At 39.5% G+C, this 23,724-nt stretch overlaps 1 protein-coding gene across 1 annotated transcript in view; it reads left to right on the top strand.

Moving 5' to 3' along the window:
* Positions 1 to 23,724, top strand: part of brsk2a (BR serine/threonine kinase 2a) — a 128,754-nt gene that overhangs the window by 70,532 nt on the left and 34,498 nt on the right. The window contains exons 3-5 of the mRNA XM_085914251.1: positions 5,136 to 5,230; positions 16,686 to 16,771; positions 19,044 to 19,184. Coding sequence (XP_085770377.1) covers positions 5,136 to 5,230; positions 16,686 to 16,771; positions 19,044 to 19,184 — 322 coding nt within the window. The remainder of the gene's footprint in view (positions 1 to 5,135; positions 5,231 to 16,685; positions 16,772 to 19,043; positions 19,185 to 23,724) is intronic.

Genomic DNA, 23,724 nt, shown 5'->3' with positions numbered 1-23,724 from the left:
GTGCCTCCGGCACTCCAGGGACAAGTTGCTCTACTTGCTTTTGAGGCTGTTTTGTTGGTCGGGGTCGCAGTTGCTCCTGATGTTTTTGCTTCGGCTGGTAGGCTTCAGAGGTTTACAAGGAGACTAACTGGGTAGGCCCTCATCATGCATGGCTGCCCATAGGAAAGGGGGGAGGGAGGCAAATGGCGCATTTTAGAAACGTTCCTGGAATTTTGAAGAATTTTCTCAATTGGAGATCGCAAACCATGTCAAATAATACAAGAGTGGAATGAATGGGATAGAGGCTGATTAGAAACAAGCCAACAGGCACGAGGACAGACACAAGATAGGAAAAAACGTGCCACAAACTAAATGGAAAAACAAAGCAGTAAGTTAATCAAACACAAGTCACGAGGAAACTCCATGACAGGAAGATTATGGCAATAGCATCCGACTTAAGCTTTTGCTTGCAATCTTACAATCTCAGCCAAGCAGGCTCTCTTTGCACTGTATGTTTTTGATGCAATCGGAATCAAAAGATTTTCAACAGAGATGAGAGAATTCTTCAAAAATATTTAACCCAAACAGGACATAATTAAAGTCGTGTCAGTAACTTCCAAACAAACATCGAATTCTGGGATAATACTTGTTCTGAAATGGAATGAAATTATAAAAATGGATGGATTGATTGATTAAGTGGTGAAAGGTGATGCTTTCCTTGTGCAAATAATGAACATTGTTTGAATCATTGAAATACTTTGCAATAAACCCACTGTGGGATTGTTAATTTGTGTCGTGTCCAATATGTACAGTCTAGCTGACAGGCCCACGGGGCTGTTGTGGGTAATTGATCGGTCTTAAGTCCTGTCCTTTGCACTAAAGCATGGGATTCTCACGCCCTACTCTGAGGACTTTCCATCTGATCAGAAAAAGCTGAAGTAATAAGCCCTGTTTGCACATTTTGCTTCCTTTCAAACTTTGATCCCAGTGCAGCGCTGTAGCCCTCACGTCAAGTATTTGGGGTTAGAGTGTAGCAGTAAAGAGCAGCTCATAGATCTGTGTCTAAGGGCATTGAGCTTCTCTGAGCCAGCGCCTCTTGGGGAGAGAAAGCTAAGCCAGCATAAGCTACTACCATCTGCCAGCATTGGCTTAGGGCTTCTCGAAGATCAGGATTCAAAGTAAGAGAGGTGCTCAAATGGAGCTTCTTCATTTGTCCTGTTCCTCTCTCCATAGCAGTTACTTTTGGATGAAAATGAAGCTGTCCAATAAGGATCCTTGAAAATTATTTCCTGACTGACTGTATCCGGATGTTTGCATGTCCGCATGTTGTTGTTTTTTTAACGCTCATAATAAAGATCCTACAGTTTAAAAACACGTGGAAATAGCTTCAAGACGCATTTTACTTTTCAAAAATTCTAGCAATGTAGTCACAGAATGTGGCTCAACAGCATCTTCATCCTTTGTTATAAAGTCATATGATGGACAGTTGTGATTCTCAGTGAGCTGTGGATCCAAGCTTACTCCAAAAGCCCCTGCGAACACAATATTTATCATAGAGGCACACAGAAAGAAAGAAGTGTGGCGCTGGGATGAGGATAGGGGTCAGTCGATGGTGGTCTCTCCAGCCCACAAGTCCCAGGCTGGTGCCATTATTCTATCTATGTGCATGAAGCCAAGGGCTTCCGATTCTATTGATTTGAAAGGAGGGTGAAGGAGAGGAGAAATTGATGCACTTGCTGATTCAGTGCAGTTGCAAGCCCAGGTTAGCCTCTCTGTGTATTCTTCCTATGGTTGTAAATAAAGCTATGGAAGCGTAGTGCGTGACAGTGTCTATCTGTGTGCGAGTGTGTTTGCCCCCGGCTGTGTTTATACCAAACTGAGACATTCAAGCGCAACATGAATAAGTGGGTTTTTTTTCTCCCCAGAGAGAATTCAGACACAGCTATGCCAACACTTAAACAATACAAAACACTTACAAAAACGGGGTGCACTCACATGCTTGTGCAAATATGCCAAGTTTGATTCATGCATTTCTCTTTGATTCAAAAAGAAAAGCCAACAACAAAGGACTCAAATGTAAGCAAAAATAACTGCGTTCACTGCTGGAAAGGTGACGGCGACATGAGCGGTTGGCAACAGACAATTTACTGTGCATAATATCAGTATGATATAAAGATACAATGGAGCCTCGGTTTTTTTAACACAATCCGTTCCAGAAGGCTGAATCGTTCGAATTTCTAATCATGTTTTCCCATAACAATTAAGGAAAACAAAAATCCGTTCCAAGAAAAAAAACGTGCCTTTTTAAAGCATTTTTTTCCTTTGCGCATTTCTGTCCGATCGCGCAACTGCCATCCGAAGCAAACAAATCTCGAATTTTTTGTTCGAATACTGAATGGTTCGAAAACCGGGACGTTCGAAAACTGAGGCTCCACTGTATATAATATGATATTATATTCATATAGTTGGGATTTTTTATCTAAATTCTTTAATATTAACACATTTTCAAAATAAATAGATGACGGTTCACTGAGCATTCGTCTGCTGTTTTACCTAATTGGTAAATTTGTGTTTAAATGACAAGATTCTAATTAGGAATGCAAAAACCATTTTCAGCCTAAGGCTTTTGTCACAGAAATGGAATGTTGTCATGACGCAATCAAACACTTTTAAAGCAAGCACACTGGGCTAGCTAACCAGTGTGTAAACCCAAGTCTCAGTCACTACGAATAAACATTGACTCTGGTATCAACTGAGCAGAAAAAGCCCTGAATGACCTCTGCCTTGGCCCTTTGTCTAGCTTCTCTGGGGAAATCCAGAGGTTTTCCTGTAGGCCTCTTCCCAAACATCTCACCAGGAAGGCATCCTCGCCAGTAGCCCGAGACAGCTTTTCTGACCTCCTGATGATGTATGAGAGAGATTCACACCCTGTCTTTAAGGGAGAACACAGACACCCTGTGGGGGGAACTCACTTCATCTGCTTGTGTCCCTGATCTTTTTCTTACGGTCACTACCCACAACTCGTGACCATGGGGTGATAGCGGTAAATGGGTAGCTTACCCTTTCGGCTCAGCTCCTTCATCACCATGACAGACAGAAGCAGAATCAGCATCGCGACTGATGCCACAGCTATCCTTGTCGCGTTCTTGGCTCCATTTCTTCAAGGTTCTCCTGAGCAAGGCACCAAACCCGTCTCATCTGATGCATGCACCCCATGAGCATTCCATCACTCCAAACTTCCTTCTTGCATGACTGCATGTGTGTGTTTTCTTTCTCAGTGTATTGTAAATCTAATAGATACGTACTATCAATGAGATTACATTTCCAAGAATACCTAGCCAGAACCCCCTTGATCTCTCACACCTGCTCACATCTGTCGCCACAGCATTTGCAGTTTGAATTCAGATCATCAGGCACCACCTTCGCCCACCACTCTGTTCAAACTGCCACTCCCAAAGGCAATGAGCCCATGGGAATAGGTGACCCTCATTGTCTCAAATGAACTGATATCAGGACAATTGATGTTATTTAGATGAATCAAATACTGTAATTACAACTACATGTAACTGTGACGTATGTCATGGTTGACATTGAGTTATTGAACATGGATTTCTAATGGCATACATGTGCCATGCCCAAAAACGACCATGCATTTATAAGTATTGAATTCATTGTAAATATGTTATGGAATAACCATTACGTCTATAAATACTGTACATGTTTTATTTATGCAAAACAGTTCAATTGAATTTAAAAATGGGGTGGTTTTGAAATCATAATGGATTTTCTGTATTGACTTCTCACCAATACACACATTAAATTTTAGAAGAGGACTAGTGAAGCAATAATCCATTTTTCTCTTATGTTTTCAAGACGATATTTTCTCTTTAATGCGTTTATCATGACTGAGCCATGAGCTTCTCTGGCTTCCATTAGCATATGATAATAATCACAGGGCTAATGGTTTTGACTGCTGTTCCACATCTTGATCAAGTGCCTTATGCTCTCACCCGAATCTTCAACATTTTATAACCTCATCTCTTCCCTCACTTCCTCCTCCCTATGCAACTTCATCTGCACTTTTGTGCCTTGATAGGTTCTTGATCTTTACAATCTTAATCTGTAAGGGTTTTGCGTCAGACTCATTTACTGGCTCTGTGTGTTCATTGACTCTCCAGTTACTTGTGTTGTAGCAAACACAGCACAACTGCATTGCAGCTATTTAGCACAATGTAAGAATCAATAACACAAATGGCCTACTCTCTTACTGTTTTTATGATTCAAATAAACCCAGGAGAGCGATTCAAGAAAGTGTCACTACACTTATGCAGTCAATAACTGCATTACGGACTTAACGTCACAAGCCATTTTACATCAGTGTGGTCAGTAAACAATGTCTTTGCAGTTCACACATCATGATACATCACATTTAATTCAGTACACACAGGTCCGATAAAATCTCAGCAGAAGCCTATAGTACAGGTACTTTATTTTTATTGGCCAGACGCCCACTGTCTTGCGCAGTGGCATTTCATTTGGTACCTGGGTCTTCAGTCACATTTTGCTCTAACAAACCAATCAGAAGATGGCAACATGCTGTTTTCACCGAGGGTCAATTTGGAGAATGAATTCAAAGTCTGATTGGTGAAAGAAACAAATGTGCCGTTTGGTTATTCATGGTCCACCAAAAACGGATAACGCAGCGACTGTGAACTTGGTGTGCCAGTGCATCAGACATTACAGATAGAAACATTTCAAGCACAAGCTGCTGATTGGTTTAGAACACGGGCTGCATTCTAAAATATACGGGAGAGTAGTATGCGCTGCCTTTCTGAAGTCTCACACTGTTAAAATCGTGCACAAGCATCGGAAAGAATTTGCAAGCGTGCACAGAGTTTACGTTGCATCAGGCAACTTTACATGATTTGACATGACAGCACATAGTGAAGCACATACTGTGCCTTAAATAAGTACATATAATGTAATATGTAATATATACAATTGCGTATACTGGAAGCAGTTCAGTCAAAAGAAATGCTATTATGTAAGGAGAATGGACTTTTAGGAAGAAATAAAAACAATTTCATAAGGAAAATATATGAATGTTGTTGAGATCTTACTGTTTTACTCAATTCAGTGTTTTGTTTGTTTTGTAGGATTGGTCAAGCTTGGAGTTCACTGTGTAACATGCCAGAAAGTTGCCATAAAGATAGTCAATCGTGAGAAACTCAGCGAGTCAGTACTAATGAAGGTAAGTCATGCATTCTTTATTATTCTTTATATATTACATAATATGCAGTTGTCTGTGTTTGACTCCATGAATGTCAACTAAGAGAGTCTGTATTAGCGTTCTCAATATATGTATGGGAAAGCATATTTATCATTTTACCAGAATATAGCTAGCTCTCCACTATCTTGTCCTTTATTTTCCTCTAGCTATCTTAACGTTTGATTTTAGGATTTTCTTTGAATTACCCTTCTTGGTACATCTTGGGAAACCTGTCATAGCTTAAAGTCTATGGTTAAGGTTCCTAGTTGCTTCTATATAGTACATATGTTTGTCAACTACCAGAAAGTAGAGATGATATAGAGATTAGAAGGCTATGTCCTCTGTTGCAGGACGCCTTGTTCTTCTTGTCTTTTGAGAATAGTTCTTTATGACTGGCTGTGTGTCGCTTGTCACTCTGCAGAATAAATTTGGGATGATCAGACGCCTCCGTCATGCCTCCCTGACGATTATGCAATCATAGCCTTCTCAATACTGAGACGATGTGCAAACCTGCTGCCTGTGAGCAGACTCGACAGGCAAGTCCTTGGAGCGCTAGGCTAAAACAACGTGTGGCAAAAACATTTTCCCCAGACAGCCAATGGTTATGTTACAACTCAGGCTGAATCTCCCTAAAAGGCTCAGTGTCATTTTTTTTGGAACTGCATGTTTCTGAGAGACAGGATTAAAAGAAATAGCAAAAAAAAAAGGCAGGTAATTTATATATTACATGTGGGGGTTGTGTTTTTCAATTATGTGTTATTATGTAGCTGTAATTTCATCACACTTGATAATAGTCCTATAAGAACTTTAGGGTTTGTTTATAGAAGTCATTAGTGGAATTTATTGGGCTTTGTGGAGAATGATGTGATGATGTCTATTGTTTTTAAATTTTTACTGTAGAGTGAAGTGTGTAAAGTGCTTTGTGGTCCCACTCATAAGAAGCATTTGTTTTGTGGAGTGTCTTGGGTTTTGATGGGGAACAGAAAGTTGATGTTTTATGTCATTAGGCAGTAATATAATGGTAATGAATGCTGGTTGATGGCCCTCCCTTGGGAAGATTTGCAGAGGACCCAAAACGCACTAATGTACATGAAATGTTTAGCTACCTCGACTTTGCACATAAGACTGCTTGAATGACTAATCTTGTTAAGACGCTGCATATGGAGTCCAAATTTTTACATATATTCCAGGTTTTACCCGCAAACCCTTTTTGCTTTTCAGGTTATCCCGTTGTGCAGTCCAGTTCACTGACTATCAAAATTGTCATGTTGCAAAATTGGCCCGTGTTTTAATGGAATACTTAAGAATAGAGGGGACAGCACTATACTGACGCCCGAAAATTGTCTTTAACTGGACACATGGTGAGGCCACAGTGGAATTGTTTTCTTAAGAGATTGAAAGGAGGGTGCAGACTTGCTTATGTTGCAGATTCTGCAAATGGAAAACAAATTCCTTCATTTGCATCTTGTCTGCGGCAGAATTCTTCACTCCCTTAACAGAATGTCAATGCTGTGCTGATAGTGGTGTTTGCAAAAAAGTCAGGATTAATAATCCCTTTAGTTTGACAATGTACCCTTAGCTCGCTCGCTCGCTCGCTCACTCACTCGCTCGCTCACTCACTCACTCACTCACTCACTCACTCACTCACTCACTCACTCACTCACTCACTCACTCACTCACTCACTCACTCACTCACTCACTCACTACTCTTACGCTGAAGGCACCATCTTTTACTTATTGTTGTACTTCATGATGGTTCCAACGTGTTTTCCGTGTACCGTGTAAAACATTTTGTCATATAGCACATTTATCACCTTACTTACAGGTTTTGTTTAATATTCATAATTAAGAAGGCTTTTTAAATATAAATGTTGATTGTATTTCGACTTTACTCCTGCATTATCATAGGTTAGTGATTTGAATGCTACACAACGACAGTAAAACCCGTGGCATTCTAATCCCGTGAGATCTTATAGTACGGGATCTCGCCCCATTATTACTAATAACAAATATTGAACTGCTGCTCAACTGATGGTGTAGTTCAGTTCGCGCTATTAACTTAGTCGCATGTGGCCCAGCCTGTGGTCCTGCTTGAATTGAATTGCATTCAAGAGATGGAGAGGATATTTCTGTTTGCAAGATTTCAAAAGTTTCTACAGTGTTTGATCTTAGGAATGCAACACTTGCATAGCCTACCCACATTGCTGACGGTACCTCAATCAAGGATGCCAGAATACTCACCAATACACAAGGGGGTACATGGGGGAGTGCACGTGAGCTGGTTCACAGTAATCGTCAAAAAAAGTGATCTGAAATAATGATAAAACTCTCACAGGGAGTATACGTACGTACATCATACACTGTATGGATCAGTTTCATTATTCTTTTTAAATGTGACCTAGGAAAGCTGCATGAACTCAATATTGAGTAGCTGTCATTCTGTTGCAGCACAGAATACAAAAACCTCCAGGAATATTGATTGTTATACCGATTACAAATGTGTGGAGAAAGGAAAGAATAGAATCCTATTGCTGTTAACGACACTCTGACAAGCTTTACCATTGAGATCAGAGGCTTCTTTCTAGCATTACAAGGAGTAGCTCTGTGACTTAAAACCACCCTTTAGTTTCAGGGCAGGTTAAATTGTTTCAAGCCGCAAGCTCTAACATCGAGCGGGGAGGCCAGAGTATCTTTAGAGTGCAGCGGTGTGTGTTTGCTGTTGATATTTTCCTCACATCACCCTTTGAGGTAGCAAGCTGGTGTCGAGTGCTGCTGCTGCTGCTGCTGTTGGGATAGGAGCAACTAATTAGTTCAAGTGACTCGCTCTGGTCCTCAAGCAGAACAACTTCAAAGTCCCTCTGTGCTACCCGAATCAGGATAGAAAAGTAGCAAAGGGGGAGAGAGGTCCAGGTGGAAATGAGTTTTGGATGGAGGGACAGACTGAGGAGACTGTTAAAAGCAATGTCTGAAGTGGATGGCTGCGGTTACTGTGCGCATAAGTGCAGTGATGGCCCTTGTTTGCAGACTCCTGATGTATGACACATCCCATAGTTTTAAAATTGAAGACAGTAAAAGAGAAAGAAAAATTCCTATATGCAAAAGGAGGATTTTTCTTTTGGGGTTCACCTGCCTACTTTTGTTCAAGTAATGATTACACAAATTCTGTAAATCCTATAAACGTCATTTCACTTCTCAAATATCACTGTGTTTGTCTGCTATATGATATATTGAACTGAAATTGCTGATTCAAACAACCAATGATCTATAAAGGAAAATCATGAAAATGATCAGGGGTGCCCAAACATTTGCATACGACTGTAAGAGCTGAAGGAAATCTTGCTGCAATACATGTAGCCGGACCCCGAAATACAAAAGAATGGATCAATACTCTTTTTCCCGTGAAGAGTTAATTAACACAATCAATGGTGGTTTTAATTCTACACTTTTCCACAAGAGAGTATTTCACTTCTTTTATGGCCACATGTTATTTTACCAGTATTTGTAGATCTGTATCACAAAGTGTTGCTACAGATGATAGCACGGTGGCTGTGCTTGAAACACCTCATTGAAAATATCTAATGGACTCAACATGCAGAGCAAAGCAAGTGATGAAGTAGCGGCAGATATTGCAGTGGGCGGCCAAGGCACAAAATGTCTGAGGCGAAGATGAATCGCACTTGCTTTAATCTTGTTATCCCGACATTTCAGTGACACCACTGTAGCTTTCTTTTTTTTCCGCCATCTCTACCTGCCCTCCTAACGATTACAGATTGACCATTCCCTCCCATTTTTGCCGTGCCGCAGGTGGAGTAGATATAGAAATGCTTCCAACACACACTTTCTCTGACTGAATGTTGTGCATTAGTGTGTGTGTGTGTGTGTGTGTGTGTGTGTGTGTGTGCATGCGTGTGTATGTGTGTGTGTGTGCGTACACACACTGCAGTTTTAATGCAGACATGCAGTAAAATAAATGGCTTTCATACGTTGCAGCCTTTCACCTTGATCCATCAGTTTGGGTTGCTGCAAAGCCACAAGCCAGGTTTTTCACTGTATTCATACCTAACAGGTTGGATGCACAAAATGATTTGGAAATTGTGCTGAGTGTTTATTAAGTGCAGAAACGGCTTCAAGTCCTACAATAAGAAATATCGTAGTTCTTTCACATAAAGATTACGTTTTGCCCTTGCTATACCACGCTCATGTCTACCATGCATTGTGGTGACTGTTCCACTCATTTTCATCCTCTTCATAACAAATTAAAATTGCGGTTCAGTTTTATCACCCATTGGAACTCATTGCATGATAATGGCCGGCGTGAACATGATTTTTTTTTCTCTCATTTTTTTTATTTTTTTTTATCAAGTGAGTAAAGAATACCCTTTATTATGTAAACCAGTATTTGTGCAAATTACTTCCCCACTCGAACTGCACATTCCACTCGGGAACCAGTAAGCTAATTATTAGTGTATTTCTTCTGATTGGTCACATGATCACATGGGTAATGTGATCAATCAGATGCCTGTTACTGTAACAAGGAAGTAAGGAGAGCATTGTAGCAGCCCTGCTAATTGGTGTGCCATTCGTAAAACTGACCCAATAACAAATTTATAAGCCCAACTGCTCATTATTTTATGCCGAGACAAGGTTGTGACAATTTGTAGCATTTTCAGTACTGCAACATTGTGATATCACAAATACTCTGACATCTTTGGTCTCCGTGTATTGTTAATTTTAGGAAACATATTGCTGAATTCCACTTTTCTTCTGAAAGGTATGTGTGTAACATCATATATTTTAATATATTTTCTTCATAACCTGGTGGTTAATTGTTCCTAAATAAATAAAAACATCTCTCTCTCTGTCTGAATTGTGTCACTGCTCTGCAAAAAAGAGGAAATAGATTTTACCCGCAGGACACAAGCTGTGAAGATTGAAAATTTCCCTTGACCTATATAACATTTGGTTTCATGCGAAATAAAGTTGGCCGAGGTTGAAAATGTGGTTGTTTTTATGACTCTGGCAACATCTCATCAAACTCATGAAGTGTTGTTTGGCTTATTTTGATGATAAAACAGAAATGGAGTGAAGGCCCAGAAATGAAATAGAGCAAGACAAGTCAAAATGTAAAGGGAACCCCCATTGGGCTCAACGGGAGATGCACAGACATCTGAATTGATTGCATGGGCTTCTCCTCTTAAAACGCTCCCATTGCTGTGTTGTCACATAGTCGTCACATCTCTCTCTGTTGTTTCAGAGGGTGTGACGACACCTTTCATCCAGTCGCTCTGCCCCCAAGTGGCTTGAAGTTTTTTAATCCCTCAAAGTTTTCTTTTCCCTTTAATTCCTTTTTATGTTGCTCTTCTTTAATTTTTGATTGGACTTGTTGACCCACTTAAGTGTTTTGTTTACATGTTCACCACTTTCTGTTGAATATTTATACATTCTCTTTTGTACCAGTTGTGGACTTTCATAAAAGTTTTTCAACAATGGTTATATCATTTCGTTTAGGGTTTATATTATCACACAAGGGCAGCAGTTTTGACCAATTTAATCAATTCTACTAATGCCAGAGTGACGCCATTCAAGGAATGCTGTTGTACACTCAGGCTCAAAGTGATGAGGCCATGTCTCATCCCCACTCACTAAAAACACATTTGTCACTTTTGTGAATGTCAAGACACTTCAAAAAAAGGTTCAAAACAAGACTTCTTATGCCTATCTGTGAGGAATCCACCTGACACAAAGCTTTGCAATCTCTTTTACGGTTTTTGCAGCACTTCCGTGCCTTGTTCCCCGAAATTCAACAATACAATAACTGATGAGCAATGAAGTCATGTTACTGGTAACGTAAATGTTGTGATATGTCTATTCAATACATGACTTTGCCATCACTGTAACTGGCACTATACAGGAGATGACAGTCTGTGTACAGTCTGTGTCAGTCACATCACATCAAACATTCAGGGCTATAGGTTGAATAATAATAATGCCTCCAGGGGAACCTAATATCATAACATTAACTTTAGTATCCAACAGTATCTGTGATCACATACTTAACATGAAAAGCAATGCCCCCGCAACGCTATACAGCACAGTGAGGTATCTGTCAAAAGTTGAGCTTCTGTGTGAAAGTGATGATTCGATTGTTGTACAGGTACAGGTTCAAGACAACAATTCACTTTTGAGTGCAGAATTCTCTCTTTGCTAATGTTATTGTTAATGTTGGGTGTGATTGTTGTAGATTCTACGCTGAAGCGGAATGAAATACCCAATGGATTTTCTTTATGTTACGTTTCAGAGTAATTGGCTCATCTCAGTTTACCAGTTTCACACTGCTTCCCTGCCATTATTGAGTCCAGGGCATAACCAGTATTGGGCCGACTCAGGTGTGAAAGATCAGGCTTTGTATTAATGTTCAGATAATTAGTGACCTGAGTGAATTACCCTCAGGTCATCCATTACCTCTGTCTGCTTGAATTCATAAACCTAAAAGAATAAGAAAGAGTGGTAAATCGTCATCACTGAAAAACTTTTCAAATTTCTCAGTTGTTTCCACACATTATTGCATGGCATAATACTGTATACTGTATAAAATGAATACATTGTGGAGTAAATTTGTATCTATTCCATCAGTTACAACTGTAGCATTTTTCTTTCTGTTTTCATTTCCCATCAGTTCAAATTCAAGGTCACCTTATCAGTCCTGTTGAGTAAATTAGTATCTCCGTTAAAGGATGGGAAGACTGAAAACCTGCCAAAAAAGACATTTCAGATGAGTGACACACCAACATAACAAAGTCTTACACTGCCTGCCTGCTAATGATAAATCACTCCTGTGGGAGCCTTATTCTCATGTTCATTAAATGCCCATTCACACAAACCTTTGCCTGTTGCACTCCATCCTAAGAAACTGTGCTGGAGTTCCTAAAGATTCATGATCACAACCTTTGACCTCTGGTCTGCCAGGCTTCTCCCATTAGACTCTAAGGTTGTCCATGGGCATATCCGTTAATGAGAAAAAATGTAAGACGCTCGATTCATCTGTCAGCATCACAAACCAGAATAGAACAAAAGATTAAGTGTTTTACAGAAAAAAACAAGGGCAAAAACAAGATTTGTAGGTGAAGGAGTTCAGTAAAGAATGGAGAGGGATAATGAGCAAGATTTGAGCAGGTGTTAAATGGATGAAGGATAAGGACTAGCAGAGACACTGTCAATATTGATTTACATGTGTCCGGCATTGATCAGATCACCGCGTGTGAGGAATTTACCGCCTCGTTGCTACAGATTACCGATACAATCATTATAAGAAGTGCCTGATGCATGTCTCTTCGCCAACGATGCAGTCATGTTAAATAGTCTAGATTAGTTACACTTTTAAAATTGAGTGGGTTATGTATTTGGAATTAAACTGGAGCTTTGTCTAATTCGATGGTAAAACGAGCTCAGTTTGGAGAAACATGACACTTCAAGAAAAAATAGGAGAGTTTGTTGCTGAATCCCCTTCATACTTACATTCTTCATGTTCTATCCATTACTACCTGTTATACCTATTTATGCTCAGCATTTCTCTTATTGTGTGTCACCTTAGGTCATCACACGTTACATAAATATGTATTATGCAGGCTGGCTTGCTCATTGACACCTAAAACCGCAGGTGTTTAATTTCATATTTCATGGCTGCGCAGGGATTGAACGACTTATTTGTACGCATACAATTAAAAAGTCAAATTTCCAAAATATGTCCCCTATGAAACTTAGATGGGATGCTTTTTATTCTGAGGAGTTTTACCGACTGAGGCTTCACACCGCAAAATGGATGGCACAGCTAACAGGTTGATGCTTCAGGTCTTGTGTTAATTAGCTACAAAAAGGCTTGGATGGGTGTGAGGAGGCCGTGGTACAGGAAGTGTCTGTTGTTGTCATTTACCTTTTAGCCTTCTCCATTGCGCAGCATATGCTTCAGCCCTCTCACATTCCATCAACATCTTTTGTGATGCATCGCTGGGACTCCCATGCAAGCTTAGCCACCCTAGTGTTTTAATATCTGACACACACATGACTGCCTAGTTGACTTTGATCCCCAGATTTCAGCATCAAGGGACCTTTCAGTTGTCTGCCTTGGGGGCGATGACAGAAATGTCTGTGTTTTCCCTTTCTGTGCATGAGAGAGACTCGTGGACCAAAGGGTACAAGATGCAATAAGCGGAGAGTGTGAGATGACAAAACTTGTGATCCAGTATTTTCCCCTCTGAGGGTTTGGGCTAGCTGGATTCCGGTGACAACACACATGTAATGTCTTTGCATGGTTGATGCTGCCTGCCTGTGTGTGATCTGAGTGCCATGATATTGATGTTCTCCATTATTTGTTTGATCATGCATTCTGAGGCAGGCCCATGAATTAAAGAATCAATCTCGAGTTGATGGGGCATTGCTAAGCAGGTTTTCATCTTTTTGGAATCGAGTGACATTTATTAATACCGGTGCAAACGTCACTTTATTTTTCCCATTTGTCCAGGTCTTAGAAGACATCATCTTACCGGTCACTGTTTGACACATGAACTAACATGCAATTTTTCACATCACGAATCACATCCTTTATGATGTTGACTGACAAAGAATCAAAGAATCAACTCGTCAAATGTGTTGTCTGTTATAATTATCATTAGCGTGAATGATGCTTGTCTTCTGTTACCTCAGTCAGGACAATTTTTTTTTGATGACATATATAAACAGGGAGATGTCTGCCAGTGATGGAGTCATCACAATGCAAAAATATCTGCCGACCTGGGTAATATAATTCTGAAAGATTTGAAAACCTATCAGGTGACTTTTCAGGTTGCAACAAGTGGTCACGTCCGGGCAAATGCTTCCTGGTCTACTTAATTTAAACATCAATTTTATTCGGACGTTCTATGATTGCTTTCCTGCTCACAACAGCAGCATCCATTGCCATGGTTGTAGTTACCACAACAATCCTCATCTGCGCTGGGGCCTATTGATCCTTTTAATGTGGCAGGATATGAAGCTGATGGATTCCTTGTGGATCGAATTGTGTTGGCAGTTAGCCCGTCCTGATGGGCTCCTGTTCTGACATGTTCATCTAACGATGCCCCGCCAAGAACAATAATCAGGCACTTAACGAGACAAATGATGATGCTGTCAAATAAACACATTCATTAGATCAGACCTCAGTGTATGGATACCTACCTATTCTTCCTTTTGAGAAGCTGCTTGGCAAATAGTAGAGGTCGTAGAGTTGCAGGAAATGCAGGAGTAACAAGAAGAATTAAGAAGCTGCCAGTATCCAACTACCTAAATGCATGCTTTCATAGAACACATAATGGACAAAGCTACGTGTTTCGGGCTCATGTCTTTGCATTGACAAAGCCCTTCACTCAATTTCTACCAAAACTTCGAAAGAGCATGCTGTACCCCAAACAATTCACCTTCATGAGTTAATGAACTGCTTAATCTTGCAATAATCATGTGGTTTTACAGTTAAGTCTCCACATTAACTTAAGCCTCATGCTTTGTATTTCAATTAATGAAGAGTGGGTGGCTAGAGGTAGCTTAACAAGCCTGCTGCAGGCTTTGTAGCATTTCGACAGCTCATCTCGCCTTGAATACCGTGTAGCATTAGTCTCTCTGCAGGGATGCTGGCTGCCAGTGAGAGAGGCGCTGTCAGCACGTTCTTATCCACACACAGCAGTGTCAGGTGAGAGTGTCACGATGCACTGCTGCTCATAATGCTCATTAGTCGAGATTAGCCCATATTAACCAAAGCAGTTTCTCCCAGTGAAAATCCCAGTGAAACCCAATTCGGAGAGCACTAAAAGGGCTCTGCATTCAACAAGTGGGTATGCTGGGAAATCAAGACAAACTCAGCATGTGTGCTCTTAAAAACAAGTCACATTACATGAGACTCGAGGAATATAAAAGCTGTCAAAATCACATGAAGTTGTGTCTTTGACAGTGAGCCGATCAAGACATGGTGGAGGAGTCTTCCCATCTCCTTCATTTGTCAAATGCCCACAAAACCGATGGAGGAAGGAACAGAGCAGCGAGGAGAGCCCAGGGCCGTAAACCCGACGGGGTAGCGTAGGGGCTTTAGATAAAATTCGACCATGCAGGCTCCCTGCTGACAATAGAAGCCTCTCAGCATTTCTTGAAGCAAAGGAAAAAAACACTAATACCTTGTGTGGAGTCAGCTGGCAGCTTGCGCTGGACGTGGTACTGTTTGTGTACTATCACAGACATCTGTTGAGAGAAGTTGATGCATGTGGACATTTTGCCTCCCATTCACTTACTAGCAGTATGTTTAGGAGCTTGAAACGCAACAGATTAATGTACTATGTTTATTTGCAAATAAATATTTTTTTCTCCACCTCAAGCATGAAAATAATTTACCTAAATGAGGCAGTGTATTTAAATGTAGAGGAATCAGTGGGTCCTGTTTATGAATGATATTTTTCCCATTCTCGTGATTCTTGTGTTCTGTAAAGCAGAATTCTCAAATCATTTTCAACTCAAGATGCAAATTAGCAATGCGGACAATGTTGAAAAATCCCTTGAACTGCTTTGACATAACATAATAGTGTTGTTAAGAATGTATCATCTATGAATTTATTACACAGCAATTCAAAAGAAAAGTTGTTTGCATGTTGGGAACGCTGCTAGAGATGTGTTCATTTATAAAAATAAATTCAGAGTTGCAAATCGTAAACAATTCATCTACGTAATAATGAACTTACCACTACTTAATCATTTTTTTCCCAAGTATTTTTTTCCATAATATCCAAACTATTCTGTTGAACTACATGCTGCGTGTGTTAGAGTGTTAAGATTTTATTTTATTTTCGCCGGGAAGTTTTATATTAAACCATCAATCCATTTTCTTGCCTGTGTAATTTAGTGCACTGTCATTGAAAATGCTACTGAAAATAGTAAAAGCACACTAAGAGTGGACTGTAGTCATTTGCTTTGCCAATTTAAGTGCTGGGCATCCCACCAAATTGCTCAATGTAAAAATGTTATTTGGATTGTGAACGTTTTATGTTGGCAGACACAACCTTTCTCTTGTGCATTTTCTGAAGGAAATTCAATTTGTTCAGTTTTGCTGAATGCTTTGAGTGTGGTTGAAGTTTAGCTCCACTAGCTCCTTGAATAGATTTTCTGCCTCGCTTTGAGCCCTTTTGCTGATTGTTGACTGTCACACTTCACCTGTCACCTTCACAGATAAGAATAAAATACAAATCATAAGTTGGAAATTTTGTACGGACCTTTTTCTTAAATTTAGATTGTCAAATTAGTACAACTGCGCTTGAAGAATGGCACTTTTATGTACAGTACATTGCCCTCTGACTAATCACATTTTTTTCTCTACCTCCCTTTCCCTTCCCTGCTCCTTCTCCTATTTCCTTTTTCTTTCATTCAGGTGGAGCGAGAAATAGCCATTCTGAAGCTCATAGAACACCCGCATGTTTTAAAGCTACATGACGTCTATGAAAATAAAAAATACTTGTAAGTATGATCTTTGGATTTCTTGCAAATATGCAAATAGGAACTGCACTTTACTGTTTGTTGTTGTTGTATGCAAAGGTTTGTTCTTTGTAAACTGTGAGGTGTTATTCCCCACAAATCTCAAACATTATATTGTTGGCCCAAAGGAGTATTTTTAATTGGCTTGGAATGATTTGAGGACAATGTCAGCCTTGGAAGGGCCGACACTCCATTAGTATTGGCATGAGGCATTTAATTTAGTTGCTCATGCTTGTGGAATGCTAATAGGGAGAGAAAGTATCCCTAATGTAAACAACATGACACACTCATCAGCCGCAGAACCGTTTGCAGTGAGATACATTAACCACGGAGAGTGGCAGCTGTATTACACGCACATGCACGCAGACACATTCATAAAGCAATCTGCTAACTTTGCCTGTGGTGAGTGACAAGCCCATCGGTCATTTGTAGCAGCCTCTTGATCCACGGAGGACAATTTGTCAACTCAATTCAATTAGCTCTCTTCTTGAGTTTTACAGCGCAAATGGGATAAGGCACGCTCCACTACAAGCTTTAAGATTTTAAAATGATCACACACAAAAAAAAAAAAAAATCATATTTGCAATATACTAAGTAGATTATTTGAATCACATTTTGAATCGTTGACCGTGGGTCACAAGTAGCTTGGTCCAGTGACTAATGCGCTCATACTAATGCTGTCAGTTTGCACATAGAGTATCTTTAGTGAAAGCTATCAAGTCGAAGATAAATAGTATAACGGTGCCAGCTGTCCAACAACGAAAGATTTATGAGGCTGTTGGCATAAATCCACTACAAGTGCTTTCCTGAGTGTGCTGATAGGTGTGAAGTAAATGGAAGTTGAGTTGTTATGCTGTCGCATCAATATTCTATGAAGGAATGCTTCATTGCCACAAGTGAATAATCGCATCATGATGTTGATCTACATGATACCTCGAAAACAAATAATAGCCATAACTGTGCTCAGCCAAAGATAACAAAATGCAGATGTGTAAATGTGATTTAGAATACTCCATCTTAAAAGTCTTCATTTTAATCTTTGCTGTCACTGCTGAATAGATATATGACTTCATACTTGCCGTATTTACAAAGGTCCCAGCGCGCCAGATGGAAGAGTTTTTCTCCTAGATCACATTAATTGCATGAATATGAATATGACACTTGACCTTTTGACAACAATTCTGATATTGATAATAAAAATCATAATTAATATAACAGTTAGCATTGTAAGATTCTTGACCAAGTCGAAAAGAATTGAAAGTGTTAATCATGAAATAACACAAATAGTCAATTATACTAAGTAACACTGCTGGAGTCGTGCCGTGTTGACCGTTTCCTCGACATTGTGTATAACTTAATGTCTATTACATCCTTCTTAAATTTTATATATATTACATTCATTTAATGTCAAAAATGTGCTTCTGGATTCCCTCAAACACACTCCAACATCTTGTAGAGTTTTCTCCAAAAGAGCAGGTGTTATCGCTGGAGGGAAGACCAACTACATATATGGTTTTTTTTTTCTCCTGTAGGTGTCCCATTACTTTCGCGATACAGTTTATGGGGAGGGAACAGAAGGTGTGTATTTCACCTGCTGTCTAGCATTCCGTTTGTGCTGTAGTAAAGATTAAGGGAGGTTGAGCACAGAATAAATGAGGGGAGACCGGTTGAGAGCAGAACAGGGCATGACTGGCTATCGGCCCACGGTTTGTTTCATGCGGGCCTCAGCAGAGATTCATCTCCTCATGTCTCCTTGGAGCACGGGAGCATGGCCGTGCAGTCATGATGACAGACTGCCACCAACCCCAGTGCTCCACCTTGAGTCGTGGCTAAAAAAATATGAGAGGAGGAAATACTCTGTGTGCCTCTTCTCAAAATAATTCATACTCCTTTAAGATCTTCAGTCAACAATAACCACACAAAGAATTCCCCTTAAGTCTCTTTCATGTGATGAACTGAATTCAGCTGTCATATTATGACTCCTTGATGTGTAAAAGTGTAACGTGTCATCTTTCTGATGCCTCCCACAGGAAGTGAGTTTGTCATAACCCTTCATATTTAAGTGCAGATTAAAAAAAATCAATGCAAAAACAGTGTAAGTGACTTTTGGGATCAAACATGATTGTTTTAGGACATTAATAAAAAACGCTTACGCATTACATCATCGAATATAAGCCTCGGTGATTCATTTTCTTTTTAGCATTGCTTCTTGTTTGCCCTTTCCCTTATTCCATCTATTTGTCATTCTCTTTAGGTACCTTGTACTAGAACATGTGTCCGGTGGTGAACTTTTTGACTATTTGGTGAAGAAAGGCAGATTAACACCTAAAGAAGCCAGAAAATTCTTCAGACAGATCATGTCTGCGCTGGATTTTTGTCACAGTCATTCTATATGGTAAGTGTCTACTAATGAGTGTGAATGCAATTTCTGTTTGCTTTGGTCCAGAAGCAAATGAGTGGAACCTTTTGTTTTTTTTCCTGAAACTAATCTAACCAGTACGCCCCATTGACTATATTGTGAGGTTTTAGTGTTCATCTGATATTTATGCGTATTTCTTATAGTGGGGGGTTTACCAAGAACTATCATGAGAAAATGAAATGGGTAGCAGTGAATTGCAAGTACAGCGAGATCCAAATCTTTCCACTCCATTGTAGCTGTAGTTGGCAATGGGGTACAACAACACTGTAAACTTATATTCAAAATGAATTTTCTGAATGATGATTGTATTTACTATGCCAGCAACATTCAGTCACACAGCTTTGTTCTTCTTCCTGTCACTGACCTTGCTCACTGCTCTAGAAGTATGAATACAAAAATATTTATTATTTATCTTGCCTTAATTTATCCACAAATATTCTTCGGTGTGAAATCTAGGCTTTTTCCATTGAACATAAAGCTGATATGTTTGCAGGTATCCGTGTGTAATAATTTCTTCACTTTCAAACAATTTGTGCCGTTTTTATAAGCTGTACAAATTGCCTCAAAATTAGGATTCCCAACCAGCCATTGCAGCCTAGTGCAATCAGGTGAAAGAAGACGTTCCGAAAGAGATAAGACATCTCATTTTACTCTGCCACTACAAATACGAAGATGTATGTGTTTTGTAAACGTTTGTTGAAGTGCATTATTTCAACAGAGACGGAGTCAATTTTATTTCCATTTTTTTAAATTTTAGACGGTTATTGTATTGTTGTTTGAATGTAAATGTTAAGAATTCTCGAGAATTGAAAGGGAATTGCTAATTCATAATTTAATGTACTTTAATATCATTATATCAGTGGCATGAACCCCCCCCCAAAAAAAATCTATCTTAACGTGATATTTTCTGGCGAGTATATATTATCCTTAGAATTTCATTGTGTCAAAGCTGTATGTATGGATCGTGACACGAGTATCATAATATGCTGTGTCATGCACCTTTATTGAGTGTGCCTCATGCTGGGGGAGGAAGAATTGCTCTGTCTGGGGAAGCTGTCGCACACAATGAGGGGGAGATAGTTTTTGTTTGTTTGTTGCTGGGTTAGTTAAAAAGAAACATCGTAATTGCATTGTTTTTCAAGTGAGTATGCAGAGTTGAATTTATATTTGATTACATGCAGGTGACTTCTTGGATATGCATCGCACACTTCATTTATCGTGAAAGCAATTACGTTCTGCCTGGTGCTATTTAATAATTAAAGCTATGCGGGAGCTCTTATATACAGCAAAAGCCTGTACAAAGGCTTTAACTTAGATGGTACTTGTTACTCGTGTTATAGTGTAGGTAGGATAGATTTTTCTCGCAAAATAAAGAACTGAATTAAGATTTAAGGCTATTGTACCGCTGATCTGACTTGCCTGAAGCAAAGTCTGAAGTGAATAATTAGTGGGAGGTAGTACGGATTAATCCAATTAGGGTAAAGCACCTGACTTCTAGTGCATGCACACATGAAGATTATCACGGAGCTTTTGCGGTGAGATTCCACAGCAGATTTATTTGCTATTGTCTTTTTTTTATTTATTTTTTTATTATACACTGGCTGCTCAAATCTACTTATTGACATTCTTGGAAAATAATGCCTTGTAAGTTATGGTGAGGCGGATTCTCCCTCTTTCTACCTTCCATCTTCAATTAGAGGCAAACACACGGGCAGACGCAAAGAGCACCCCCCCACACACCTCGCTCTCTATCCCAGCTAATGAGATCCCGGCAACCCCTCAATAAAAAAGCATTTCCACAATCATTTCCTCTGTTTCTTCTTGACTGCACAGGATATTTCTGCAGACCATTAGAACTGCTGCTATTCCTGTGTGACTCAATGATGTGAATGGTGGGAGGTAGTGGGACTAAACACATGCTGCAGAGCCTGCATCTGCACACCTGACTTGGCCTTGTGCTTCTGCTTGCCACCCACATTGTATTTCTAGATCTCTATTGCCACAGATGGATCTACAGCAGCATTTGCATAGAAGAAGAATTTAAGATGATTTATTATTTATTATTATTATTATTTTTACAAGTTCTCAACAATGTTCAGTTTATTAGAACCTACTAAACGATGATATCCATCAGAAATCAAAAAGCACTAAATTGTCTGCTCCTAAAGTAAGAAACATTCTTGTATTACTTGTAACATACATACCTGTATGCTACTGTTTGTGCGTTCTGATTGTGCAAATTGTAACAGTTACTGCCACCGACGAGGCCTCGACAGACAATGCTCTACTGATGCTGGGATTGAAATTGCCAAGAACATTTCAATGAGCATTATTTTCTTCATTATTTTCACTCCAGCACACAACAAACAGAAAATTGTTCTCCAGAGCAAACATTTTGCATTTTCCTTGTCTTTTTGACGGGGCTTACATGTTGCTGTTTCATTCACGGTTACGGATGACTTATTCATAGAAACAAATCTTTGGAGTGAATGCATTGAATAGAATCAATTGGATCCTTTATAACTTCAGTTGAGCTCAGCAATTGATTTTTTGAAGTGGTCTTCCAAAGAGTTGCTGAGTGCCACACCAACATGCTAACTTCAAATGTGTTAAATATGAATTTATTGAGCAAAGCAGTCAATTACAATGTTTTATTTAAGTGCTGCTGGGTAACTGTGGCATTTGTTAGGAAATGATAATGTCTAAAGAAAAGAAAATGGTTAAAACTATAATCAGGCAAAATAAAAGGACATATTCACACATATTAACATTAAATTACACAAACGTATGCCTTCAGTGTTCATATGTTGTCATTTTTAAAAAAAAATCCGCTGCCATTATGAACATAAACAACAATTAACAGTTAATAGGACTCATAGGACTTATCTTTCTTCCCCATCAAAAGAGCCTTTTTGTACAAACTGGCTCTCACGGTTACTCAGTCTGACCAACTTTCTATAACAACCCCAATGATTGGAATCCTATGTGAGCAGAAAAGCTATATTGTTATTTTTTTTCTCTTAGTTCTGTGAGGAAGGTGCTGATGACAATCAGTGAGAGGTCAAGTGAATTGACACCATACATTTTTAATGCTCCCCAGTCACTTTGTGCTCCCACACTGTCACATGTTGGTCATGCAGAGTTTTCCTGGACCATGCTATGCATTTTCATGACTTTGGGCCCCAAAGCTTTTAGAGAAAAAGAGCAGCAATCCGTGACAGACTCTACCCGATCCACATGATCAGGGTTTTGTTGCCTTTCGTCTTAGTAATGGCACTGGTGTGTCAGTTAACAACACTTTATGTGTGAGTTAGTATATCCTAATTGGCTGTGTGTGTGTGTCAGTGGAGGAGAATGGCTGTGCCCAAAATCCAACATCCAAGGGTGGTGGGGTTAACTTGTACTCCTTGCATGACTAATATACTTACACATATGTCTTCACCTGTTGCACTAAAATCATATAGGAGCATCATCATGTCCACCACCCACCAATCGTGTATGTGTGTCTCTCAGATCTACTACTAGTCCTTTTGGAGTCCTCTTCGAGGTGCTGTCTGAAAATTCAATGGCTGTCATTCCCTCACAATCACTTTCAGTGGGTCTGAATACAGCATAAGACACTCAAATCCACACAAATAAGAAGAGAGGGACTCAAGAGTTGTTTGAGACCTGGGATGACGAGAAATTCATTGTGAAGCCCTAAAACCACACCAACTTTATTTAAATGACGCATAACTTACTTTTTATAAGAACAGCAGCAGAAAGGAAAAATATGGCTATCATTTACAAACGGGTCTCTATATATGTGGTGGTTATGACGTGAATTCAACTCTTCAGAAACACCCCCCCGTAATATTGTGGTTTTGTGGGCGAAGATTTTCGGACACACACAACGTAACCAGACCACAGTCGATGTGCATTACAGTGCATGCGTGTGACCGCAACACACTCGTTCAGCAGGCGGTGTGAATTAGGTGTTACCCCTGCACTTGACACACACACGCATGAGTGCTTTTAATTTTAAGTCACTCTGCATCTACGGCAACAGTTCTCCAAATGTAATGAAATTGCTTGTCTTTTAAGTAAAATATTCAATTATCTTCGTTTCACTTCTTTCCCTGACGTCTTTTCAAGCATTGTTCTTTTCTTCTGCAAGTTTATTCATGAATAGTGATTAACGTTTTTTCCACTCAAGTGAGATGAATGACTTGCATCTTGACCTTTTACTTATTTCCATGGAAAGTCATTTTTCAATGCATTCCTGACTGTGTTTGTGGTAATCATGCAGTTGATATTTTGTGATCTACAGTATGTTATGACAAATCCTGCATATCTGCTGCAAATGAAATTAAAGGCTGGTGCTTGGCATCTGATTGAAGATGAGCCCACAGCCTTTTTAGAAAGCACAGATCTAATTCGTTCAAAAGAAAAATTAAAGAAGTATTCAGGGAGATGACGCAAATGTGTGCTGTAGGCTAAATGGATACATTTCAGGGTGCAATCATGTTAAAAGTGT

This window comes from Syngnathus leptorhynchus, chromosome 6, assembly GCF_054491065.1.
Source record: "Syngnathus leptorhynchus isolate UIUO chromosome 6, UIUO_Slep, whole genome shotgun sequence".
Lineage (NCBI taxonomy): Eukaryota > Metazoa > Chordata > Actinopteri > Syngnathiformes > Syngnathidae > Syngnathus > Syngnathus leptorhynchus.
Note: the sequence above shows the minus strand (reverse complement) of the source record. Positions and strands in the feature narration are given on the sequence as shown.